This window comes from Epinephelus moara, chromosome 14, assembly GCF_006386435.1.
Source record: "Epinephelus moara isolate mb chromosome 14, YSFRI_EMoa_1.0, whole genome shotgun sequence".
NCBI classification, from domain to species: domain Eukaryota; kingdom Metazoa; phylum Chordata; class Actinopteri; order Perciformes; family Serranidae; genus Epinephelus; species Epinephelus moara.
In genome coordinates, this window is record NC_065519.1 from 23,244,417 (window position 1) to 23,271,557 (window position 27,141).

At 40.5% G+C, this 27,141-nt stretch overlaps 3 protein-coding genes across 5 annotated transcripts in view; 2 read left to right on the forward strand and 1 right to left on the reverse strand.

Annotated features, from left to right (window-relative positions):
- The first annotated feature begins 3,390 nt into the window (after nt 1-3,390).
- LOC126400995 (sodium/bile acid cotransporter-like) lies at nt 3,391-11,391 on the forward strand. 2 transcript variants are annotated; one of them, XM_050062025.1, is made up of 6 exons: nt 3,391-3,597; nt 7,370-7,806; nt 7,998-8,133; nt 9,240-9,418; nt 10,771-10,970; nt 11,053-11,391. In XM_050062025.1, the coding sequence occupies exons 2-6, from the start codon at nt 7,418-7,420 to the stop codon at nt 11,103-11,105; spliced, it is 957 nt and encodes a 318-aa protein (XP_049917982.1). In that variant the 5' UTR covers nt 3,391-3,597; nt 7,370-7,417; the 3' UTR covers nt 11,106-11,391. The 2 variants fall into 2 exon arrangements, with proteins under 2 accessions (XP_049917982.1, XP_049917981.1); XM_050062024.1 differs by having other exon boundaries at nt 3,399-3,597; nt 7,929-8,133.
- A 3,715-nt stretch (nt 11,392-15,106) lies between these two features.
- LOC126401194 (sodium/bile acid cotransporter-like) lies at nt 15,107-18,727 on the forward strand. The gene is made up of 5 exons (XM_050062311.1): nt 15,107-15,647; nt 15,829-16,033; nt 16,688-16,857; nt 18,561-18,592; nt 18,675-18,727. Exons 1-5 carry the CDS (start codon nt 15,259-15,261, stop codon nt 18,725-18,727), a joined length of 849 nt encoding a protein of 282 aa, XP_049918268.1. The 5' UTR covers nt 15,107-15,258.
- Nucleotides 18,728-20,055: 1,328 nt separating this feature from the next.
- Nucleotides 20,056-27,141, reverse strand: part of LOC126400991 (sushi domain-containing protein 6-like) — a 9,034-nt gene continuing 1,948 nt past the window's right edge. The window contains exons 3-10 of one of the 2 annotated variants that reach the window (XM_050062014.1): nt 24,418-24,609; nt 23,970-24,161; nt 23,422-23,613; nt 22,982-23,173; nt 22,460-22,654; nt 22,232-22,364; nt 21,745-22,142; nt 20,066-21,662 (exon numbers count right to left, since the gene is read on the reverse strand). In XM_050062014.1, the coding sequence (XP_049917971.1) occupies nt 21,637-21,662; nt 21,745-22,142; nt 22,232-22,364; nt 22,460-22,654; nt 22,982-23,173; nt 23,422-23,613; nt 23,970-24,161; nt 24,418-24,609 (1,520 nt within the window). In that variant the 3' untranslated portion in view covers nt 20,066-21,636. Of the gene's footprint in view, nt 21,663-21,744; nt 22,143-22,231; nt 22,365-22,459; nt 22,655-22,981; nt 23,174-23,421; nt 23,614-23,969; nt 24,162-24,417; nt 24,610-27,141 lie in introns of both variants that reach the window. The other variant, XM_050062015.1, reaches the window with a different exon arrangement.

Sequence of the window (27,141 nt, forward strand, 5' to 3'; positions counted from 1 at the left end):
GCCTATCCCAGCTGACATTGGGCGAGAGGCGAGAGACCTGGACAGGTCGCCAGGCTATCACAGGGCTGACACATAGAGACAGACAACCATTCACGCTCACAGTCACACCTACGGACTGTCACAATTTAGCGTTATCAATTAACCTAATCCCCAATTGTGGGAGGAAGCCGGAGTGCCCGGAGAGAACCCACGCTGACACGGGGAGAATGCAAACTCCGCACAGAGGGGTTCCCACACCTGGGATCGAACCGGGAACCCTCTTGCTGTGAGGCGACAGTGCTAACCACCACACCACCGTGCTGCCCCACAAGTTATATTCATACTGGTTTATATAAACAATTTGATTGCTGAGCAGTTTTTGTGTGAAAGGAATTAAAGGCCTGTCCCAAATATAACTAGACATTGTCACCTGCAGTGCACCCATGACTCTCATGCATAGTTAGTCTACACTGCTATTCATTTATATTCATATTCATTTAACCGGTCATTTATTCCATTATGCACTTTAAATACCAGACGCCTCTTGTGTGAGTGAATAAGAGAGAGAAATGACTACTTCATCCCGTCCTCTACTTCTTCTTCGGAGTTTTAATGGCGGTTGACAAACCAGTTTTTAGGTGCATTACCGCCATCCAGTGGACTGCTGCTGGACTGCAGTGTAGCGCAGTAGATAGGCAGGAAACAAAATAAAAACAAAACACCTAATTTCTCTCTATAATTCCTGTTCTAACTTAAGTAATAAACTAGAAGCTGACGTACTTTCCTATTGTCTTGTAGGCAACCTGCATCTCCAGAGCCATATTTATTAACTCCTGTATTTATTTTACGTCTATTTTTACTATTTTTGGCACTGGTTTTTGCTCTTTGCTCCTTAAACACTTCTGATCTTGTATTTTTTTTTAATATTTTGACTGATACTAGGCCCAGTGTGTGACCTTGATCTGTGGAACCCTGTGGTTGTTCTGGTTGTTACTGGTTTGTGAACATTAATTGTTGTTACTGTAATATGTGTTACTCTCATTCAAAGCATTCTCTGACACAAGAATTTCCTTCAGGATAAATAAAGTTATATCGAATTGAATTTTCTCCAGTCAGCCCATAACTTCCTTCATTTTTCATCACATCACCTGCAATCTATTGGTATGTTTGACAGTTTCCAGTATGTTACGGTGACTAGAGGACGTTGGCTTCTCATGTCACCCTCATGGACTCTGTTTCTGACAGTTTGCTCAGAAACATGCACACCAGTAGCCTGCTGGAGGTCATTTTGTAGGGCTCTGGCAGTGCTCCTCCTGTTCCTCCTCGCACAAAGGAGCAGATACCGGTCTCTTGATGTCTTCTCCATGCTCTTGAGACTGTGCTGGGAGACACAGCAAACCTTCTTTTGTATGGATGTGCCATCCTGGAGAAGCTGGACGACCTGAGCAACCTGACTGGGCTGCAGGTACCACCTCATGCCACCAGTAGTGACAAGGATACTAGCAGAACACAAAACTATAGAAGAATCAGGAAGGAAGGATAAGGAGAGAGCAACTGTTTGTGGCCACCACATGATAAACTGTAAGTGCTAATATCGTAGGCAACTGGACTTGCTTGCGTTTCTTGAAGACGTTTCGCCTCTCATCCAGGAAGCTTCTTCAGTTCTAAATGACTGGTATGAAGTTGCAGGCTATAAACCCTGTGTGGGTGGGAACCCTTGCGGAGTTGTTAAGGTCACAATGACTGTGACCTTAACGACTCTGAAACTAAGAGCTCACATGACCCCTACGAGTCTGCAAGGGTTCCCACCCACACAGGGTTTAAAGCCTTCAACTTCATTTTAGAACTGAAGAAGCTTATTGGATGAAAGGTGAGATGTCTTCAAGAAACGTAAGCAAGGCCAGTTGCCTACGATATTAGCACTTACGATTACCATGACCTAGATGACTGACAATCTTCACCGACCACATGATAAACCATTCCCTTTTTGGGTTGTCTTGCTTTTGCCTCTACTTTGCACCTGTTGTCACTTTCATTTGCACCAAAGCAGGTGAAACTGACTCACAATCACTTGTGCTTCCTAAATGGACAGATTAATATCCCTTTAATTGACTTGGTGTTATACTGTGACCATTAAATGTTCCCTTCATTTTTTTTGAGCAGTGTTTACTAGCTGTGGGTGATATGAATGCTGATATCTCATGATAGTCTAGAGAACGTTGAGATTTTATAGGGCCTGGTCACAACACATCACACACCTGTCTCCATGATATTAAAAGTTAGTACATCTGAGTTGACTGGTTATGATAACCACAAACAAAATTGGAAGTTAGATTGGTTAAGACTTGCAGAAGGACCTCTGGCATTATAGGTCAATGACTGATAAGAGCCTAAGTAATACTGGTATACCACTTGGCACAGTTCTTTGTGGCAGTATTAACTGTAAGAACCAAAATGACAATAGTTATCTATGTACAATGTATGATAAAACTGCAAATTGCCCAAATAATTGCAGTAAATCATTCAGCTAGAATAGGTCTTAACAACATAATCTCAAACCTGGTTGGAATGAATATGTGTCTGAGCTTCATGTAGATGCCAAAGAAGCTTTTAAAAAAAAATGTAGGGGGGGTGTTATCAGGAAAAGGCAAGGCATGGTCCAGTAAGAAACATGCAAGTGCTATGTTACAAGAAATGAGCAGGCCGTGGGGGCAAATTCCATGGCCGATAAGCTTCAGCAAAATAAAAAAATAAGTTTTGGGAAGAAGTTAAGGTTATCAGTAACAGTAGGATTAACTTGCCATCGAGTTTTGATGGGGTTACTGGGTCTGACAATATTGCTGAACTGTGGAGAAAACATTATTGGAATATTTTAAATGTGTTAAGATGCATTGTTTTTTTTTAAGAACTACTAATATAACATCAGAATGTAATGAATGAATCCTTTAAACTGCTGTTTCTGTAAGCAGCTCCACTGAATGTCAATACGTGAGGTGCATTAAGATTCAAGGTAAGGCCCCTTTAACTTTCACTGAAGCATTAAGGCAACAACATTCAAGCTTTGTCTGAGATTTGTGATCAGTTGTGTGAGTTGCAAATAAAAGGTCTTGGTGGACAAAGCGCCCCGGGCTCTCAATGAGAGAGGGCCCCTTTTGAAAAGACTGATAACTCTGCCAGGCAAACTGAATCCTCTGCATGGTTGCATCACATTAATTAAAGGTCTGTTTACACATGCAAGTTGGGTCAAATGAGTAAAGTGCCGAAGCAGCGACATTCCTTCCACATAATCTCCGCCACCGATGCCCAACATTTCCACAGTGCCCTGAAAAAGAGGAACTCACTGAGGAGGAGGGATGACTTCCAATAACTGGACTAAGAGCTGGATTCACTGGAATTCTGTGTATCATGTGAAAACGAAAGCAGTTGTGCACAGAGTGGGGCTTTGATGGCGACTGCAGTGTTTATACCTCCTGTGTTGCCATGAGCCCATGTGACAGAAGAAAGGGGGGAGGCAGGGGGTTCACACAGGGAGAAAAGGAGCAAGGCACAAGAGTGTGAAGAGAGATGGAAACAAGAGCGTGGGCGAACACAGTGAAGTTGTAGTAGCTGGAAATTAAGGTAAGAAAGTGGCTTTATTTCTTAACTTATCATTATGATATATTTTTATTAGTAAGGCATGAAGACACATGCTTATTGCACAATGACTTTCTTTTTCTTTTTAAATAAAAACAGTAACAATATATGGGTGTCCGGGATGGTTTCAGTATTTAAATAAGTATCTTCAAGTTAGGCATCTTTCAGTGGGTGTCATGTGTAAATGTAAATGTATTCTCTTTAACTCTCAAAACGTATGTCAACTTCTCCATCACTAAAATTTCTTGGACAGTTTCCAGCCTGTGTTCCTGTATGGGGGGTTTTCTTTGTGCCAGTGCCTTGTGATAGCTTTCTTACTTGCTGCAAGCAAGACTCAAGTAAATATCTTTTCTCATCAAAGCACCTTTAATGTACCCATGATACGTCACAAGGCAGGCATTCGGGATTTTATATCCCAAGGCATTTTTAACAGCCACATGAGTATTTTCCCATTATATGACCTGATCCTTACAGTTCCAAAAAACATGGTCAGCCTCCCTGTTCCCACACAGCCTCCAGTGGCTTTGCTGTACACCCAGCTGCCTGCTTTTTAATTTGGCTGTTATGAAAAAGCGGGTTAACATTCTTCCAGCAGAATTCCCCCCCCCCCCCCCCCCCCCCCCCCGACTAGGGTCCACACTAGTCTCAACAACACGAGAACCCTTTTGTTTGTGTGCTGTTACAATCCCCTCAGTCACAACTTTCCTCTGGTTCTGACCTTATGTCTTTTGTGAAATAGTCCCTTAACTGCATTAACCTAAAAAAATCTGTATCTTCCAGACCATACTTTATCTTTAGCTCTTGGAAGCTCATAAATTCGCCATTTTCTGAAACTTTACACATCGCCGTCATGCATTCTTGAACCCATTGTTTGTATACTCAATCTTATACAAATCACCTTAGTATGTGTACCCCTCTTTTTAATTTGTATTTTCCCCACGATAACAGTCCATATTTCTAGAGTAAATGCTGCTATTGGATCCATTGCATGTCTCAGAGATTCCATCAAATATTTGTCCCCCACCAGCATCTGAATAATGACTGTTAACAATAGGAGGAATGAAGCTGATTTGGAAATTGGCTGAGTGGTTGCACAACACTATTTAGGAGGATTACATAATGTCAGATTCTTGTTTACACCTGCAGATGTACATATGTTGACATATCTGCAGGAAAATAAAGTAATAGCTGCTGAATTTTAAAGATTACACCAACTACACACAATCAGTTGTAAAGCTATTTTTTGTAGCTACTATCTGAGCCCGGTCTCACTCTGAAGTTGTCGAAATCCCGCACTTGGGCAGCGACTTGCGGCATCGGAAACCAATGAAAAAGGCGTTGTTAAAGGCCTTTAACGTCGGCATGATACACAGCCGGTTGCCATTATAGTTTATTCGCACCCGGCGGCGTCAGGGGGAAATGCGGCGGGACAAGGACGAAAGTTTAGGTGGTGAAAGTCCAAGTGGGGCAGACTGGAGGGGTGGTGGATGGGTCCAACAAACCACAAGTTTCACCCGAGAGAGCGGTGTTCGCATCCTGTAAGATACTAAAGCAAAACCCTGTTCTTTTTCCTAAACCTAATCACGTGCTTTTGTTGTGTTTGTTGTTGAAGGAAAAAAAAGTCAATTCGCTGCATTGTACCGACGTAGTGCGTTTATTTTGAAACAGACTGTTTGTAAATGATTCATTTCCTGTGAAAACAGAAGTTTATTGTGGAAGAAGACAATGCACGTAACAGGCAGAGCTTGACAGTGTCCCAGAACGTCAACAACCAACGCACCCAGGGTACCTTGCACTTAGTATGTGAATGTGGAAACCAAACGTCAATATGTGACAAGGTTGGAGTGAGAATATGTTGACTATAAGGGGTTTTGAGGTTGGTAGTCAATGGGGAAAGTGTTTTTCAAACTAAAGATTGATTTTTTTTTTCTTTTGCAGCACTTCTTCAAGGCTAAATCTATACTCGGTTCTCTTAAAAATCCTCTCCAGACATGTTTTATACCATATAATACATGTCTGTTTAGAATAGTAATGTGTGTCTGATGTGGGTTTTACTTAAAAAAGTTAAATTACTTGGTAAAAAAAAATCCAGAATATGCAAATATTTTTCATAAAAAAATTAAATGCTGGACATAAACGTTCTTTGAAAAGAAGAAGAAGAAGTACTCTGTGCAGAAATATTTAAATCCATTTAATAAATCAAAATTATCCAGAAAGCAGCAAGACCTCTTATTTAAGAAGCTGAAACCATGAAAGGTTTTTGCATTTAAAAAATGACTTCAACAATCATCATATTTTAATGATTGTTGAAGTCATATAAATTTTTCTTTCTTGACTAATTGTTACAGCTGCCCTTTCATATGTATTTTCATATGATTCGTGAGCAAAGTTCTGAATTTGTTAAGTAACTAGTAACTAAAGTTATGAAATAATTGTAATGGAGTAAAAAGTACAAGATTTCCCTCCAAAGCGGTGGTTCCAACTGGTGGTCCAAAAGTGGGTCGCAGATCCACTCTAAATGGACCGCAAGTGACTCACAAACGTGTCAAGTTCGAGAAATCACACTTCATTTTTTATGTACAGTGAATTTCCAGCACAGAGCTTTTATTTTGAAGTGCTGTTTTCTGCTGTAGAGTGAGTAACGGACACCTACTTTACAGAGACAGCAAACTAGCTCGACAACACTCTAATATAGTGGATGGTCGGTAGGTTGGTAGGTCGATAGGTTGAAAGATCGAAAGATAGGTCAATAGAGATAGATAGATAGATAGATAGATAGATAGATAGATAGATAGATAGATAGATAGATGAGTCCTATTAAAGTACTGATTAAATTAATAAACAGAAACTACATTTACATACAGAGCTGAGGTGCTTGTTTAGGAGCGCAAAGTAAAGTTAAATAAGTACCCAACTAAATTAAAAGCACCCCAAATTTGCACCTCAGTACATTACTTGAATGTTGGGGACGCATTGTTAATTAAAATGGATTTCAGAAATAATTAATGATCATTAAAAATAGCGGGAGGAACAGTGATGCAGTGGTCAGCACTGTCGCATCACAGCAAGAAGGTTCCTGGTTTGAACCCTGTAGTGGGGGAGCACTTCTGTGCAGAGTTTGCACATTCTCCCCGTGTCATCATAGGTTCACTCCAGGTACTCTGGCTTCCTCCCACAGTCCAAAGACATGCAGGTTAATCTGTGACTTTAAATTGCCCATAGGTGTGAATGTGAGTGTGAATGGTTGTCTGTCTCTATGTGTCAGACCTACTGTGGTAGTCTGGCAGTCTATCCAGGGTGTACCCCGCCTCTCGCCCAGTGTCAGCTGGGATAGGCTCCAGACCTCTTGTGACCCCCAACAGGATAAGTGGTTACGGAAAATGAATGAAATTGACCATGTCAGAAACAAAGATGGAAGGATTTTGGAGTTCTTGGCACAGTAGGGGTTGATGAATCATTCACTCTTGTACAATACTAAACAGACAGCAAGTATGATTGACAAAAAACTTTTATTCAAAGAAAAAGAATAAAGAATGAACAAAAACTTCTTGGAAATCTGCAACGTGCTAAAAGCAAATGAGTGGGTTTATGAGTGACTTATAAGCTGCTTATATGAGATACATTTCATAAAAAAGGAAAGTACTCAAACTATACAACCTAATACTGAATTGACTGCATCTATATATGTGTATAAAAGTCTAATGAAGAAAATCTAATACTTTTGTTGTTAAAGTATTTGATGTTCTTTGTGTGACAGGTGAAAGACACAGCACTGTAAACACACAGTGTTTGGACGAGCGCGACAATGAATGTGACAGAAGTCTACAAGGGAATAGCCAATATCTATAATGAGGGAAATGTCTCTGGCAATGGAAGCATGGGGCTCTTCAACATCCCCCCCTCCATAAACAAAGCAACCAATGTCTTCTCCATTGTCATCCTCTTCATCACCATGATATCCCTCGGCTGTACGATGGAGATTTCCAAAATCAAGGTCCATCTCTTAAAGCCAAAAGGAGTAGCCATCGCACTGCTGGCCCAGTTCGGCCTCATGCCCCTGACTGCTTTCTCTCTAGCCAAAATGTTACAGATGGAGCCCCTGAAGGCCGTGACTGTGCTGATCTGTGGCTGCTGTCCAGGGGGAAACTTATCAAACATTTTCTCCCTGGCCTTAAAGGGGGACATGAACCTCAGGTAAACCCTCAGTCATGGATTGATTCCTGTCTTGTTGGAAGATTACAAAGTGTACTAACACAAATGTTCCTCTCAGGTGTGTTGGTCTACTAATGTTTCTTTATTCTCTGATACCCTCCAAGCATCGTGATGACCACCTGCTCCTGTATCGCAGCACTGGGTCTGATGCCTTTGCTGCTTTTTATCTTCAGCCAAGGCTTCCCCGGTCTGGAAAATGCTGTACCGTACACTGGCATCATCTTTGCTCTCGCATTCGCCCTGGTGCCTTGTGGCATTGGCATTGCCATAAATCACTACAAACCAAAGTACTCATCAATCATCATAAAAGTGAGACTCCTAAAATGCATTTTCTGTTAAAGACAGTCCTTTTTTCATAGCAGACATTAGTTGGGTTTCCATCCACCTATTTTTATTCACATTTTCAACAATTGCGAAGAAAAACTTGAATGGAAACGCCAGAAATTTGAAAAAAGTTTTAACGCTTGGAGGGGGTGGAAAAGTCAGCGCATCGATATTAGGAAAATGCGACTTTTGGCAATGGAAACAGATTTAGCGAATAAACGATGACGTAGGCTACCGGATTCTACTTCTACTTCACTTCCACTCCACGAGTCCACAGTTTGGGAGTGAAGTGCTGCTGGACAACTACTTCCCAAAAGTCCTTTATGCGCCTACGTTCCCATACACACGGACAACGACGCAATGGTCCCCTTCTCCCAATTTCTAACAGTAGTACTCTGGTCAGCGAGTGTAGTCTTTCTCGTTTCTTTTTCAGGACACTTATGTATGCTGACAACACTGATATGAGTGTGATGAGAGCTCTCGGAATAGCCAAGAAGTTCCCAAGGAATCTCTCCAGCTCGTCGTAGTCATGGATGTGCCAGTAGTTGTTTACATCAGTTGTGGACATGAGACGCTCTCAATGACGTCATCTCACGGCACCCTCTTCTTCTACGGGTGTTTATTTGCATTTTTATTTTTATTTTTCACGAGAAGCGCCACCTACTGCTCGACCTGTTGACTCCCAATACTCGCAAAACTTTAATGAATGGAAACATGCATAAATTCGCAGTTTCTTTTGCGCATTTTCATAAAATTCGCTTAAAATTTGTGATACATTTGGATGGAAACCCAGTTATTTTTGACATATCATAGGAGAGAAAGCCAGCCTTTCACTGCTACACATCCTGCCTTTTGTAAGAAAGAGGTGTTTTCCCACAACTCATCATTACATGGCATGGTTATAATTTGTGGTCGAAATACAAAGGAAGCCATAGTCCTTTAAACTAAGAGCAGACTTGAAGGTTGCAGATACGTTTTGCCACATTTGTGAATATGGAAGAAAAGCGAAGGAACATGTTTTGGTGCTGATGTTCACGTACCAATTAGGGGAGATAAACAGACCCCATTGACTCATATCACTTTCTCGACAGGCTGGTCTCGGCATCCTGATGGTCTCCTGCCTTGTAGGGTTCACCCTGTTTGGTATCGTTGTCAAAGACGTACTGTGGATGGTTCTAACACCTGATTTTCTGGTCGTGGCTGCGTTGATGCCACTGATTGGCTTTACGCTGGGATATGTCATGTCTGTCGTATGCAGACTCAGTCCAAAGTAAGTGATTACACACTAGATGTACCTTTATCTGAGTTCCTTTCTTGGTTTTGTTTAATTTAGGGATTTATGGTGGCCTTAAGAGGTGAAAGCATCTAGTATTTCATGAGAAAAATGCATGGTACAGTGCTATGCCATTGCTCCAACAGCCCAAAATTCTGAAACCCCATTAGTCTGAAAAATGTTCCATTGGACCAAAAGCCCATTGCTTCAAAAGCCTGTTATCCCAAAAACAAATGGCCATTGCTCTGAAGTCCCGTTTCTCCAAAAACACAAAGTTTCTGCAGTTGTTTACCAACCCATCCCTGCTTTTCCAGCAACTTTTGTACCCCTAAACAAGGGTATTTTGTTGGGTATAAGCCAACGGTATGTTTATTGGGTTAATTTAGCAGTCTGTAATGATTTGGTACCGTGAACGATAACACAAATGCTAATGCTAGTTTGCTAACTAGCTAATTTGCGGTCGTCATTTCCGGAGAGTGATCAACGGCAGTGTTTGGTTTGAGACAACACTACCCTGTCGAAATTTGCGCACTACGCCAATGAGTACATACTGCATATAGTATACTACATAGAAGTATACTAACAGAAGTATGTGATTTGAGACACACCATAAGACTATAAAACTCTGGGAAAAACAGTGGTTGGCTCCTGTATAGTTTCTTTGTTTAAAAACTAAAAGAAACAAAGGCACCTTCATACAGAAAAGAAAACTTTACAAGAAACAGTTTACAAAACATAAATTAAAAAGTAATGTAAATGTAAGTAATGTGAAAGCAAATAATGTACCTTGCCAGACAGGAACACGGTTTCCTCACCCAGTCTGAGACATGTAGGTGACTGGAATCTATATGTTTAAAGAATCATGTTAACATTACATAAACGGGACTGAAAGCATATTTTTATAAACAATAAAAACATCTTTGTTGAAGAAAGGCCCAGGTGAGCTCCCTGTCCCTTTTATAGACTCCACCAGTTGCTTATACTGCCTGTTACTTTCCCTACATTTAAAACAGCAAAATTCTACTGAGGCATGAATGCATCAGTACTCATCATCAAATAATGTAACATGTAATAGTCAGCCCCTCGCAGGAGCCATTTTTCAGTTTTATAAGTACCTTTACTTTTGATAACTTAGGGAGATTTTGCTAAAAATACTCCTCTCTTCACCTGTCCCTCAGTATTTCAAACTTCAGCTTATTAAAATAAGTGGAGAAAAGCTTTAAATGAACAACTGAAACCTGCAAATTCTGTTATGTCAATTTCTTTCTTTCATTAGCAACAACACAAGTGCATTTGAGTATGATATTCGAATAATGTAATATAAAAACTAATGACTCTCCTCTTTTTAGATGCAGCAGGACAGTCTCCATGGAAACAGGGTGTCAAAACATCCAGCTGTGCTTTACCATCCTAAAAGTGGCCTTTCCCCCTGAGATCATTGGACCCATGTTTTTCTTCCCAATGTTATACTACACGTTCCAGTGCGGTGAGGCCCTTCTGCTGGCCCTGTGCTTCAGATGTTACCAAGTATTCAAGCCGCCATCTGAGGGTAAGTGTCCCAGTTACCTGTGTGCTTGTGCAGAGTGAAATCAAAGGATGCAGTGGTCTAATATCTCCCTTCTTTTACACAGACGGTGTTGACATTAAAGGGGCAATCGAGGAAAAACAGAATCCTGTGAAATGAGGATGCAGCAATTCAGCATCCTCGCTGTCTCCGTATCATCTACACATTCCCCACTCAGGCCTTAGATACTGACAGAAAGACTGTTGAAGCATGTGCAACTAATATTACCTAGTTATTGTTTACACAATCAGGTCTATATAATGTTTACTACAGGTAGTGCCCGAAGTAGGAGGTCAATGATTGAAAAATAATGAAGTATTTATATTTTTGTATTCAAAATATCTGATGTAAGATTGAAATTTGCAATTTTTATGATCTGAGTATGAATGAATGAGTTTATGAAATCTACTGAAGTGTCAATTGTTATTTTTTAACTGGAGAGTTGAAAAGCAGTCTGATGAAAAGGAAGGTTACAGATACCCCAAATAGTATTTAATCACAATGGCGGCATGGTATATATACGTACATATACATTATATATATATATATATATATATATATATGAGTCAGTCACCATAGTCAACCTGAATTAAAACTTTTTACATATCTTAAAATACCATCTTCATGATTAAAATAATGGCCTTGCGGTTGTATGCCTTTGCTGACCAGTCAAATTACAGTTAAAGTTTACATCCAAGTCTGTCTAGACTCACATGTAGCCATGACAGTTGGCAATGCTTCAAATAGGTTATGGATCTTGCTGCAAAGAAGCTAGCTGAAGTTATGCGGTTCAATAATGGCCAGAGGAGTGTTTTTGCATAACATTATGATGTCACAGTGAAGTTAACCTTTGACCTTTTGGATATTTGAAATGTCATCACTTCATTGTTTTATTCCATTAGACATTTGTGTGAAGTTTTGTCATAATTACATATGAATTTTCGAGTTATGGCCAAAAGCATGTTTTGTGAAGTGACGCTGACCTTGAACTTTGACCACCAAATTCTAATTAGTTCATTGCTGAGTGCCAAATTTGAAGAAATTTCCTTAAGGAGTTTTTGAGATAACACATTAGCGGGAACGAGTTCAGTGCAAGGTCAGCATATGAATTCTTGACTTATGGCCAAAAACACCTTTTGTGAGGACACAGTGACCTTGACGTTTGACAACCAAAATCTACTCAGTTCATCACGGAGTCCAAGTGAACATTTATGGCAAATATGAAGACATTCTCTCAAGGCCTTCTTGAGATATTGCATTCACAAGACTGGTACGGACGTATGTACAGATGGACAGACAACCTGAAAACATAATGTCTGCGGCCACAGCTATAGCCAACATGGAGGCATATCAACAAAATCTCAGTTCGTCAGTCCAAAAATAAAGTCAATGGACAGTCAAACAAAGTTAACACTGACATTACACTAATCTGTACATTTGCTCGTTTTTGTGTTGGACCTACCCAACCATGTTTACAGTGTACAGTGTAAGCAGCTCCACTGAATGTCAGCACGTGAGGTGCATTAAGATTCAAGATACGGCCCCTTTAACTTTGACCTAACCATTAAGGCAACAACATTCTGACTGTACTTCTGCATTTTTGTATGCCAGCCACCACATGGAAGTATTGACCACCACAGACACAAAGAATATAAAAGTGGATCAAGCGAGAGACCAGTCCATCTTTTTCGCTCTCAAACTTCGACCAAACTCCAAATGGTAAAACTTTCTGATCAAATGTAAATCAAGAGTCTGTTAACATATCGCCCCATTTCTTATCTAAAATGTCTACAGAAACATATTTTAGTGCACTGTTTGGCTGTAGTATGAGAATTTGTGAACAGGAAGTGGGCGCCACACTGTTTCCTGTATTGTAAAAACAAAGGCTGAAAAACACTGAGATCAAACGATAAAACTAAGCACTGTTGGTGAGATATGAACCAAGATTCTGTTACTGCATTGCCTGTTTCTCACCTAAAATGTTTTCATAAACACAGCTTAGCTCACAATTTAACCGTAATTCAAGGTTGTTACCAGCTGGCCACCATGCAGCTTCTCTACCTCAGCAAAAGCTGATGCACCCCGTCTCCTCTGTTGTCTTTGGTCCATCAGACCATCTTTTCAGCAGTGATAGAGAGCTGGTTGATGGCTTGCTCCTGCAGTTGACTGCAGGGTTGACACTCACCATGTTGCCATGCGCCCATGCGACAGAGGGGGAGGAGGGCAGGGGATCCACACACAGAGAAAAGGAGCTGGGCACAAGGATATGCGAAGAGATGGAAACAGGTGCGTAAGCGAACACAGTGAAGTTGCAGAAGCTGGCTGGAAATTAAGGTAAGAAAGTGCCTTGGTTTTTTAGCTTATCATTGTGATATCTTTTGATTAGTTAGGCATGAAGGCACATGCTTTTAGAACAAAACAATGGCTGCTTCAAACAGGAGAAACAGATGTTTGGATGAGTGGGAAATTGGTAAAGTGGTTGCACAACACTCTTTGGAAATACAGGTTGTTATATAATGTCAGATTTACATCTGCAGATGGAGATATGTTGACACCTCTACAAAAAATAAAGTATTACACACACCTACACAGAATTAGTATTAAAGCTGCTTTGATTGTTGCAAGTATAGGGGGTTTTGATGTTGGTAGTCGATGGGGAAAATGTTCTTTAGACCACAGCTCTCCTAATGATCGCTTCCAGACATATTTTCATACGTATAAAACTACTCTGTTTGGAATAATAATTTGTGTCTGATGTGGGTTTTCCTCAAGAAGTTAAATAACTTAATCAGAAATCCAGAATATGCAAATATTTTTCATTAAAAACTGCTTCTGAAAAGAATGGAGGCTTTAACTTTCCACATTAAACTTGTGTAAGCTGCATACTGGACTGAAAGTGGCTGCCACACCAGATGTGATGACACATAGTCACAATCATACACACTTCTCTCTGTGCTCCCCTCAGCAAACAGCAATCCAATGAAAGTCAGGTTTGGAGTAAAGCTATCATTGTAGCTGTAAACTGGGAGGGAGTATTTTGATCCTTTCCTTAAGTAAATTAACTTATATCAAACTGTAGAAAAACTTGATAGCAAAAGTCTTGCATTGAAAATGTTACTAAAGTAAAAATATGTAAGTACAATTAGGGTTAAAAGTAAAGGTGCTCAATGCAAAAAAAATCACTTTAATAAATCAAAAATAATGTCCTTATATTTGAGGGAATGTTTTGCATGGAAAATGACTTTAACAATCATCGAAACTACAACATTTCCCAAAAAGAAAAAAAGAAAGAGAGATTGAGATTAAGATCTTTCTCAAACTTAAGGGCAGTACTTGAGTAAATCAACTTCTATCACTGGATGAAACCAGCTCAGCAAAATAAAGAGCAAGTCATTCAGTTACATATGTTGGCGGCAAAACAAAATAATGAGTTACATGGCAGTTCCAGATGCCTTTATAGTTTAACGTTGCCCAGCGGTGTCAGAGGGGAACGTTACGGGACTAGGACCAAAGTTAAGGCGGTCAAAGTCAAACTGCGATAGGCAGGAGGGGTGGTGGATGGGTCCAACAAACACCAACTTTCAGAATGGTGTTCGCATCCCGCAAGATCGTAAAGCCAAACCCTGTTTTTTTTTCCTAAACCTAACCATGTGCTTTTGTTGCCTAAACCCAACAATGTGTGTTTGTTGTTGATGAAAAAAACCCCGTCAATTCGTGGTCTTGTACCGACGCACATTGCATGTGGACGTGAAAAGGCCATGACCAGACGTCAATATGTGACGCTGTCAGAGTGAGAATGTGTTGGCCATGTGGGCCAGATTTCTCCTTAGTCATTAGTTCAAGGTCCCACAGTTTATTACATTAAGCATTATACTTGCGTTTGGCCACGTCGTCGAGCTAGTTTGCTGTCTCTGTCAAGTAATTGTCAATTAGTCACTCACTCTACAACAGAAAACAGCACTTCATAATAAAAACTATGTGCTGGAAATTTAGTGTGTGTGCTTTGCTTTTCTTTTTTTTTACAGACTTGACATGTTTGCGAGTAATGTACGGTCCATTCAGAATGGGATGCGACCCACCAGACCCACTAGCGCACTGCCACTGAAAATAATTCCCACGAATTCCCTCAATACTGAAATGACTACATTTTTATATATGTATAAAAGTCTAGAATCCATTACTATAATACCTTTGCTGGTTAAGTATTTAATTTGCTTTGTGTGACAGGTGAAATCCACAGCACCATAAACGCAGTGTTTGGATCAGTGCAACAATGAATGTGAAGGAAGTTTTCAAGGGATTTGCTAACATCTCCAATAATGGAAATTTCTCTGGCAATGGAAGTATGGGGCTCTTTGACATCTCCCCCGTCATAAACACACTCGGCAATATCTTCACCATCTTCATCCTCTTCATCACCATGATATCCCTCGGCTGTACGATGGAGATTTCCAAAATTAAGTTCCATCTCTTACGGCCAAAAGAAGTAGCCATCGCACTGCTGGCCCAGTTCAGCCTCATGCCCCTGACTGCTTTCTCTCTAGCCAAAATGTTACAGATGGAGCCCCTGAAGGCCGTGACTGTGCTGATCTGCGGCTGCTCTCCAGGGGGAAGCTTATCAAACATTTTCTCCCTGGCCTTAAAGGGGGACATGAACCTCAGGTAAACCCTCAGTCATGGATTGATTCCTGTCTTGTTGGAAGATTACAAATGCATTCAATCATTAACTACTTAAGCTGGGACAGCACAATTGGTTGTAGTATTACAGACTGTTGATGAACCGAAAGTTCCTTTCAGGTATGACAGTTTACTAATGATTCTTTATTCTCTGATACCATTCAAGCATCGTGATGACCACCTGCTCCAGTGTCGTAGCACTGGGTCTGATGCCTTTGCTGCTCTATATCTTCAGCCAAGGCTTCCCCGGTCTGGAAAATGCTGTACCGTACACCGGCATCATCTTTACTCTCGTGTTCTCCCTGGTGCCTTGTGGCATTGGCATTGCCATCAATCACTACAAACCAAAGTACTCATCAATCATCAAAAATGTGAGACTCCTAAAATGCATATACTATTAAAGACAGTCCTTTTATACAGCAGAGATTTTGACGTGTCATAGGAGAGAAATCCAGCGTGCATGCGTAATGCCAGGACCCCGAAACTGCAGCAGCTAAATGGAACTCAGTACATTCATTTGACTATTTTCACCTGTGCTTTTACTGCTACACATCATGTCTTATGTGATAAAGCTCTGTTGGACACAAAGTGTTTCCCACAACTCACCACTTCATGGCGTGGTTATAATTTGTGGTCCAAATAAAAAGGGAGCCACAGGGGCGTCGGTGGCTTAGTGGTAGAGCAGGCGCCCCATGTACAAGGCCGTTGCCACAGCGGCCTGGGCTCAACTCCAGCCTGTGGCCCCCTGCTGCATGTCCTTCCCTCTCTCTCTCTCCCCCCTTCACACTTAAGCTGTCCTATCAATTCAAGGCTAAAACACCCAAAAAATATCTTTAAAAAAAAAAAAAAAGTGAGCCACAATCCTTTAAACTAAGAGCAGACTTGAAGCCTTCAGACGATATCTGCTACATTTGTAAATATGGCAAAAAAGAAAAGAAACATGCTTTGGTGCTGAGATTAAAGTATTTGGGGAGATATACTGACCCCATTGATTCTCGTAACACGTCTCTTTACTTTCTCGACAGGCTGGTCTCAGCATCATGGGTGTTACCTGCATCATAGGGACAATCCTATTTAGTGTTGCCTTCAAAGACATACTGTGGACACCTGATTTTCTGGTCGTGGTCACACTGATGCCAATGATTGGCTTTACGCTTGGATATGGCATGTCTGTTTTATGCAGACTCAATCCACAGTAAGTGAATACACGCTAGACATATCTTTATTTGAGTTGCTTACTTGGTTTTGTTTAATTTCAGGATTTATTTTGGCCTGAAAAGGTAAGTGCATCGAGTAATTCATGAGAAAAAATAAAGAAATAAAGGACACTTTGTGAACGTTTTTTTTAATGCCTCTGTGCAAGCAACAGCCAGCTTTATAATTCTAAGTTTTGGGGTTGTCTGTTCATCTGTCTGTTCGTCCCATTGTCATCATTACGATATCTCAAGAGCGCCTTGAGGGCAGAAACGTTAGCTTGAACTTAACAATGAACTGATTAGATTTTGATGATCATAAGTCAAAGGTCAAGATCACTGTGACCTCATCTGTCTCATTCTTGTGAACATGACATCTCAACAACAGCTTCAGGGAATTTTTTCAAATCTGGCAGAAATGTCCACTTTTAGTCGTGGGTGATCTGATTAGAATTTGGTTGTCAAAGATAAAGGTTACTGTGACCTTGCATCTGTCTCATTCTCGTGATTGCAATCTCAATAAGGCCTTGAGAGAGTTTCCTCACATTTGGCACAACGTGCACAATGTGCCAAAATTTCAAACAAATGTCTAATAGGATATAATGATGAAGTGATGACATTGAATATCCAAAAGGTCAAAGGTCAACTTCATTGTGACATCATAATATTCTGCAAAAACACTTTTCTGGCCACAATTCAACGTCATATCTCAGGAACAGGGGGAGATATTTGGTCAGATACTGAATTGGTCACACTAATCTTTAAACTGTGCTGATTGTATAGATCTTCTGTGCTGCTAGGGAGGAAGATGTGTGAAAAATCCATATTTTCACAGTAATAGATGAATAATTTTAATGCAACTTGAGCGTTTTGCAGAGGCATACAACTGCAAGGGGGTAATTCTAGTTTGTTATTCTTTTATGCCACATTCCCCCTGCATGGTACAGAACCATGCCAAATTCTGAAGCCTCATTGATCTGAAAATTGTCCCATTTGACCAAAAGCCCATTCTTAACAGCCTGTTTTTCCCAAAACAAATGCTCAATCCTTCAAAGTCCCGTTTCCCTCCAAAAAAATGTTTTTACTGACCCTTCATGGCGTTTGGCTGCCATATTTGAGCCACTTAAATCAGGTGTTTTTTCAAACACAATGGGTTTTTGGTCCAGTGGGACATTTTTCGGACTAACGGGGCTTAGGAATTTTAGGCTGTTGGAAAAATGGGCAGTCCTCCGTGGTACAGCATGGCTCTGACTGACTTTTTTGGTTTTCCATTAGCAAAAGCTCTGGATAGTACCTGGTACTTTTCGGTACCATCTCAATTAAAGTTCCAAGCAAGCGGAGCTGTTACTAGAGGGTGGATTGGTCAGAGAGAATCGTCACTAGAAATGTTTCTTGCACGACACAATACCTCTTGTACAAACCTGCCATTTTTAAATACCAAGCTATCATCACCTGGAAATTAATTCTCTTGTCAATTCATTTCTTTCATTAGCAAAAACACTATGTAATATGTAATATTAAAACTACCTCTTTTTAGATGCAGCAGGACAGTCTCCATGGAAACAGGGTGTCAAAATATCCAATTGTGCGTGGCCATTCTAAAAGTGGCCTTTCCCCCTGAGATCATTGGACCCATGTTTTTCTTCCCCTTGTTATACTGCATATTCCAGTGTGGTGAAGCCATTCTGCTGTTCCTGTGCTTCAGATGTTACCAAGTATTCAAGCCACCAACTGACGGTAAGTGTCACAGCTATCTGTGTGTTTCTGCATAATGAGACCAAAGGACGCAAAAGTCTAATATCCCCCTTCTCTTATACAGATGGTGCTGACTTTAAAAACGGGACCGAGGAAGAGATTACTACTATCAAATGAGGATGCACCTCTCACTCTCTCAGTATCACCTACATATTCTTCATTGTTCTATACAATATTAACTACAGGTAGTGCCTGTTTAAGTAGGAGGTTAATGATTGAAAAATAATGAAGTATTAATATTTTTGTATTCAAAATATCTGATCTAAGATTGAAATGCACTAATTTTATGACTTGAGTATGAATGAATGACTGAATTTATAGTAAGTACTTAGGAAGTACTCTGTGTGTTTGAAGTCAGAGCAGATGACTGTGACATGTGGGGTCCTACAGGGATCCATTTTGGGACCCGTCTTGTTTAATCTCTATATGCTTCCATTAGGCAGAATCACACAAAATAATAATGCAGCCTACCATAATCATGCAGATGACTGGTAAATATACATATCACTTTCACCAGGTAATTATGGACCTGTAGAACGCCGGTGTCACTGTATTGAGCAAATAAATGATTGGATGTGTCAACATTTTTCTCCAACTCAACAGGGATAAGACTGACATAACTGTCTTTGGCCACGGAAAGAAAGACAGTGTCAGCTCTCACCTTGAATCCCTCTCTCTTAAGGGTCACACAAGAAACCTTGGCGTTATCCCGGACTCAGATTTAAATTTCCACAGCCACATCAAATCCATAACGTCATCTGATACCATTTAAAAAACATTGCTAGAGTCAAAGCAAGACCTTGATAGGCTCACCTACGCCTTTATTTCCAGGAGATTATATTACTGCAGTGGTCTGTTTGTATGATTTTCAAAACAAGCTGTACGGCAACTTCAGCTTATTCAAAATGCTGCTGCTAGGGGGACCTGACAAAAACTTGGAAATATTCCAGTCCTAAATCCTTACACTGATTACTTGTAACTCAGAGAACTGATTTCAAAATTTTGCTGCTTGTGTATGAATTACTTTGTGGCTCAGCGCCCAAATATATCTCTGACATGCTTGTGACATATGAACTTTTCAAGACCCTGAGGATATCTGGGGCCGGCCTACTGACCGTCCCAAGAGTCAGGACAAAACATGGTGAAGTAGTGTTTTGTTATCATGCAGCACAAACCTGGAATAAGATATACCAGATATGTTAGACAAGCCCCGACTCTGAACATTATTAAGTCAAAGCTAAAAACATCCCTTTTTACACTACCTACTCCATCCTGTAATGACTGCAACCTCATTTTTAAATAATATTTTTTTTTATCTTTGCACTTCTTGTCTGCACTTTTGCCATTTTTAATGGTGATTTTTTTTTTTTTTTTTAAATTGTAAATAATTTATTAATTAATTTTTATCTTCTTTTTTTTTTTTTTTTTTAGATATTTTTTGGGCATTTTTAGCCTTTATTTGACAGGACAGACAAGTGTGAAGGGGGGAGAGAGAGAGAGGGAGTGACATGCAGCAAAGGGCCACAGGCTGGAGTCGAACCCGGGCCGCTGCGGCAACAGCCTTGTTCTACACAAATAAAGCTGCCTTGCCTTGCCTATAAAATCTACTGACATGTCATTTGCTCTTCTGAAACTGGAATGTTCAAAAGCAGAGATGAAAAGAAACGTTACAGGCAATTTGAACACCTCAAATAATATTTAATCAAAATGGTCATATGGTATATACACAGTTAACATAACTTAAAACTTTTTACATATATTAAAATACCATCTTCACAGAAACAAAAAACTCCATTCCTCAGTCCAAAAGAAAATTCAATGGACAGTCAAACAAAGTGAACACTGACATTACACTAATCTGTACACTTGCTCGTTTTTGTGTTGGAGCTTCCCAACCACATCTACAGTGTCACATATAACGTGCCTGCAATAGAATCAAAACTGAAGCGGCAAAGTGAAAAGACCTACTTTTGTTTGAAGGTTCACAAGAGCTGTGGAAGCATCAAAAGAAGCCATGGCTGGTCAACAGCGTTCTGGACACAAATAAATTAAATACACCTTTTAGTTTCCTGTTTACACTTAAAAACAGGAATTTTCCAAGCAGCCTAAATAAATTAAGAGAATAATATTTTCTGGTGTACAAGTGATGTGTCTGACAAAGCCACACATAACATCACTAAGCAGTGGAGGCATTTCACTAACATTCATTTTTAAAATTCCTTATTGTACATATTATAGATACCTGTGCATAGAAGTGTAAAGCTAAGGCCATTGGGGACAAGGGGATGAGTATGAGTAGAATACATCTGAATGCTTTGCAGGGGTGAAATGTGTTGAGTGCACGCCTGAAACAACAAGTCTCTCGAATTGTTTTCCCACAGTCCAATCAAAAACGCAGCAGACTGAACTCTTGGGTGGACATGCAGCCTTAAACTGTACAGTGACGTGGGGAATGGCGTGAGTCGCGATTAATAACACCTTAAATAAAGATTCATAACCACAAAAATCTTTGAAGACAATGCTGTTAAGTGTGCATGACTTGGACAACAATCTAGATTACCTGGCCTTCATGCATCTTTGCTGATGTGCGACCTAAATGATGTGATATGTGGTCAAAAGAAAAGTAACAGTAAACAAGACACTGACGAGATTATTAGCTCCCAAAGTGAGTTTGCAGCTTTGCCCATTCAACTGAAATACATCAGTCATTTTTTTCAACAGCCTTTAAGACACGCTCCCTCATGAGGTGCCTGTTCCTTTCTCTTTTTGTTCTGCATTTTCAAACCGAGCTTCAGACATTAGACGTACATACACAGTGTAGGAATTCCTATAAAAAATGTAAGCATGTATGTACATGTAAATCCCTTCTCTGCTCTCCTTTGTGGTTGGACCGAGGAACTATTCTGAGTAACCCACAGCTTCACTCAGAGCCTCTTAAGTTGGCCTCGTCTGTGTTGACAAACTCACAAGAGGCCTCCCGCTCACCAGTACAGGTCAGTAGATAAGTCCTAAGGCTGCTGCATTTTTCAGGCCTCCTTCAGCAATGGCATATCTGTAGACAACAGACAAACACTTGCATCAGTACACAGTGGGGATTTTAAGTCAGTAAAAAGTGTGTTTGACGAGGGCTTTACCATCAGAGTAGTCCATCTCAGAGTCCAGAGACAGGCTGTGTTGGTCGCTGCCTGCAGACGGCCTTCTTTGTGAGGATGAAGGGGCTGCAGCACCTGCGTGCTCCAGACCCCAGGTAGAGGATGAGGGTGAGGGTGACGGGGATGACGAGGACGGTGGCACAGGGTGCACCACAGCCATCTCTGACTGCTGCTGTTTGAGGGAAGAAGGCCTAGAGGGGCCAGCCTCTGGCGCTGGGGCATGCTGACCCTCAGACAGCACTATCTGGACTCGGGACTCGGAGCTGACAGCTGAGGCGGAGGCTCCGCTGGCATTTACAGCCTCCTCGTATGAGGGTAGGGTCACCTGGACTCCTTCCACCATGATAGACACGGGCTGGCCAGACACACCCTGATCACGTCTAGGTGTGGAGGACAAGAGGAAATTTAAAATCTTTCAACTTGTTACTTCTACAAATAGTTTCCTGCCGTATATTGAGGGCAGACTCACCGATGGAGGGACTTAAGTTTTGGCTGCAGGAGTACAAACAGCACCACCAGGAGCAGGATTAGTGCCACTGAGCTGGCTGTGGATGCCACTATGGACAAGGCGGGCATTCCTAACGGTAAAGTTGGATCTCGGTCTGCGAGACAGATAACAGTTAACACAGTAATGTGTGCAAAACTTACTGTAATTATTCATCTTATTGTCCAAATGTGTCATCTAAATTTTTTTTACCTTGCTCCATGAGGCAGCTGAGCTTCATCTGACTGTCCCACTCTCCATACTGGCAGGTAAGGTATTTATAGTCTCCCTTCAGAACGTAGCCTTCATCACAGAAATATTCAATCACAGTGCCATGAGAAAGTCTTTGGCATGGGGCAGGGTGGCAGGTGTAGCCCCCGTTCTCTGGCTGAAATGGAGGCTGGCATACTTTTAAAGAGAAGAAAAGAAAGGAAAACAGTAAATACACCAACTCCAGTGCTGCATATTGTTTCGCTAAGCTATCAGTGCTAAACTGGCTTGAACCCTATTGGAAGGGACTACTTTTTGTAGACTGGTAATTATACATCTGAGGGTACAAACATGGCATGAGGAGTTCCCCAAGGCTCCATTCTCATGCCCCTTGTTTTTACAGTAACATTTAATTTGACGGAACAATAGAAGTACAATTACATTTTCTCGTGCCTCTTCACTTCACGTTCTCACTTGCTCACATTATGGTAAACAACACAATATCTTGAGGAGGTTTGTCTTTACCGTCACTGCGTATACAGCGAGGAGGTTCAGAGGACCAGTGTCCCAGTGTGGAGCAGGTGAGAATGCTGGGTCCATCTGGCAGGTAACCAGGGTCACAGCGGTACACCAGTACTGTGCCCACTGGGAACGAGCTCCTGTTGGTTTCTGTCAGATTAGTTGAGCCATGCTGCACCGTAGAGGGTCTTATGCAACCTTAAAAATGGATGACAGTCAAAAATACAGGTTATAATAGCTGTACTAACCTCCTGATTTGTTCATGTAGCACATTAAAATGTTACAACCTTCTAAGGACATAGGTAGAATATAGTTCAATAGATATAGTAAATATATAATACACCTAGAGCTGATAACATCTGTTCATTCAGATTACAGCATGTGTTGATTCCAGGTGTAAAGAGGGTCACAAATGCAGACGGTACTATGAGGAGGTTTGTGTTTACCGTCACTGCGTATACATCGAGGAGGTTCAGAGGACCAGCGCCCCAGTGGGGTGCAGGTGAGGATGCTGGGTCCGGCCGGCAGGTAACCAGGGTCACAAATGTACTGCAGTACCGTGCCCACAGGAAACAAGCTCCTATTGCTGTCTGTCAGATTAGTTGTGCCATGCTGCACCGTGGAGGGTCTTACACAACCTTAGAAAGGGGACGACAGTCAGAAATACAGTTAATATCTGTACTTGTTTTTTTAATAATAATAAATATAGGATTTGTTTATGTAGCACATTTATGCTACAAGTTACATTACAGGTAAAAGAAAGAATTAAAAATAGAGCAAAAAAACAATAAATTAAATTTAAAATAACTGTGAGCTTAACATAAAAAATTGTTTTGAAGAAGGTTTATATTAAAACAAGATCTTCCGCAGCTTAGACTGTTGATAGTATAAAAGGCAATCTCTATGTGGACTGATTTAGTCAAAATATCAAGTGACAAGTGGGTGTTAAAGACCCATGATGGACTGATAGGTCTGGGTTTGAGGACTGACTGACCTTGGCTCACACAACTGATCTGCATGGGGCCATCCCACTGCCCATCCTGACAGGTCAGGTAGTTATAGTCTCCACTGAGAACAAAGCCATCGTCACAGAAGAACTCAATCACAGTGCCATGGGCAAACATTCGGCAAGGGGATGGGTGGCAGGTGTAGCCCCCATTTTCAGGTCTGGAGAGGGGCAGACAGGCTGAAGGGGGTAAAAAAAATGCAACATATGAAGTACCAGCTCAGTGTTAATAGTGCATTGTTTTTGTATTTTTTTTTTTTAAGTTTATATGTTAGCAAAATTGGCTAAAACAATTACAGAGACTATAGCACTAAAATAACAGAAAATAAAGATGTATGAAAATATGAGAGACAGATTTTTAAATGCTGCTCTCGACACAGTCACTCCTGATTACTTCATGGGTCAGAAAAAACAGCGGTGGACCAAAATATCTTACCACCACTGCGTATACAGTGAGGAGGATCAGAGGTCCAAAGTCCCAGTGTGGTGCACGTGAGGATACTGGGTCCGTCTGGCAGGTAACCAGGGTCACAGCTGTACTGCAGCACTGTGCCAACAGGGAACGAGCCCCTGTTGGTTTCTGTGAGGTTTACCCAGCTGTTCTGGACCATGTACGGCCTCACACATCCTGGGAAGAGAAGACCAAAGAAGAATGAATTCTGTGAAACTGCTCAGGTTTTCAGTAGAATTACTATGACAAATATTTTGAGCCTGGTTTGAGACATGTTATCCTGTGAAGCCACCAGTAAAAGAGACACAGAATGACCTGCAATAACCAGTGGGCTCTGCAGCCATGGAGCAAAGTGTTAACGGATGCAAAAAGCAACTTAGAAATACACAAATTGTACTTAATGTGGATTGGGTGTGTAATGGTGGATATAGTGTTTCCTTTGCTATTGGAACTGTAACTAAGGACTGAACTGTCATGATTGTTTTTGAGGCCACTGGTTCAACTTTGACATAATTCAACCACTGGAAGTTTTTTTGTCTAATAAGTTGTAACACCTACATGGTCTAGATGCACATTAGTGAGATGAATGATTTGTTTTGCTGGGTTGAAAAGACAAAGAAAAGTCCACACACTTCAGCTCCCTTTAGGTGCATTTATTCCACCATCCTGGAGTGACGTTTCGGGCCACAGGTGCCCTCGTTCAGAATAAGTTTTTCAGTTTTATTCATTTAGTCCAGCACCTTCTTCATTTTTTGGATGTGCGCGGCTGCTCTGTTTGTATTCATTGTTTTGCTGGCTGGCTTTTGGCCAGATAGTAGACTACTTTCTTAGTGTTCAGTGTTTTCCAAAGTGCACACAATGTCCAGCGGGATAAAAAAAGTAGCAACACTAACAAAAAATTAATAAATAAAAATAAAGATCATCCAACTAAAGATGATATTAAGTTAGGGAGCTTGTCTGAATGTCACAAAAAAAAGCTTAAAAAGCAATGCCAGGCTGTTTCTGCTAACACAGAGAGGAAAAATAGTTAATGACAGATGAGGTCTATCTGTTCATAATCACTGGAGCCAATTAACAGTGAGTGGATTATTTTTCTAATAAAAGACAATGTTTTGTTTATATTTCCAGTTCCAATCATAATTAATTAATGTTATTTTGTAGAACATTGCACAATTAAAATGCAGCTAAAATAATCAATATGTGACTACTATCGCTGTGTGAAAACTATCTCTCTGTTGTTGGAAGCTCTGTTATAAAAAACAGAGTTGCACAAGACAGCCTGGAACAATAAAATGGTTCTACTGACCTATAAGACTATACATTCATTTTACCTGTCACCCAGGACTTTCGTCTATGCCTGGATTTTTTTCCCAGTGATCTGATTCTTCAGTGGTCAGGGTGTTGATTGTGATTCGATCCTCTGATGTAAACCTATTCTAGTAGTTTCAGCATAAATTACCACTGTGATGTATCCTGTTACCTTGCAAACCTCAAGTACTGCTTCATAGTAAAGGCCTCAGAAGCCAAATTACCCACAGGAGGTCTCCTCCTCCAAACAGAACCAATAATTAAAACAGGTAAAAACACTGAATAACCGTGGATTGCATGTACTTGAGGAAAACACTGTTTTTTGTCTACTGTACTGTGGCTTTTAATGTATTTCAAAACTCTTGAGCTTCCAGAGTGGTTCATTATATACTGTAGTATATTCTAAAAATAACACCCCAATGAAACCGATAAATATCAGGTAGGTATAGGGGTGTTTTATTACAGGGTGTCTACAGGTATAAGACACTTAAATCTAATGCTTTTGAAGACATTTTCTAGATCATTTTTAAGCAAATTTAAGACTACATTTTTGGATAAGCATTGCAGGTTAAGTACAAATTTTTAGTATACAATATATGTGGTCCCGTGCAGAGGTGGGCTTTATGTAGGAATATGGTTATTTGAGTGAGTTCGGTTAATCTACATTTTACCAGCATGTAAGTACAAGTATAAAGTAAAAAGACAGCATCAGTTTCAGTGGTAAGATTTATTTATTTGCTTTTTTTGTTTATTTATTTTTTTATTGTTTTGCTTTTATCAATGGTGAAGATTACTCTTATCAGTCTTTTACAGTCTTAGTTTATATGAAGAGAGACACATGCTCAAAACTCAACACAGACCTAAACAAGGACCCAGGGAACAAAGGGATGACCCCCTTGATATTTACAATATGGTACTGATTTTCTCACCTAACTCTCGACAAGAACGCAAATAATCATTTCCCAAACTATTTCTTTAAAATGTGCACCCAAACAGACGCCAATCCACATGAACACGAGTTCTTTATTTAGTCATAGATCTGACAGTTTGTGATCAGAGTTTGTGTAAACATCAGGGCCCGTATTCACAAAGAATCCTAAGACTAAAAGTAGCTCTTAGGGACGTCATTCTAAGAAAAATCTTAGAATTCTAAGATTTTTCTTAGAATTTTCCCTTGGTAAGCAAAGCATCTTAGGCCTTAAGAGAGCTCCTAAGGTGAAAAACTGTTAAGAGGAGAGAGGAGGACTTTTAAGAAGCCTAAGAGTGTCTTAAACAGAGAACATGGCGGAAAGACAGAGAGGAAGGAGAGATATTCTCCGTATATTGAACGACAGTGATTTAATAAGATGCTACTGGCTTGATAGTGCAGGGATAATGTTTGTGGTTGACCTCATCAGGGAT

Coding starts and splice junctions, on each gene's coding strand:
- LOC126400995 (XM_050062024.1), top strand. CDS start 7,418: ATGAATGTGACAGAAGTCTACAAGGGAATAGCCAATATCTATAATGAG. Junction 7,807..7,928: donor AAGGGGGACATGAACCTCAG/GTAAACCCTCAG, acceptor ATACCCTCCAAG/CATCGTGATGACCACCTGCT. Junction 10,971..11,052: donor ATTCAAGCCGCCATCTGAGG/GTAAGTGTCCCA, acceptor TCTTTTACACAG/ACGGTGTTGACATTAAAGGG.
- LOC126401194 (XM_050062311.1), top strand. CDS start 15,259: ATGAATGTGAAGGAAGTTTTCAAGGGATTTGCTAACATCTCCAATAAT. Junction 16,034..16,687: donor ACTCATCAATCATCAAAAAT/GTGAGACTCCTA, acceptor CTTTCTCGACAG/GCTGGTCTCAGCATCATGGG. Junction 16,858..18,560: donor TTATGCAGACTCAATCCACA/GTAAGTGAATAC, acceptor CCTGTGCTTCAG/ATGTTACCAAGTATTCAAGC.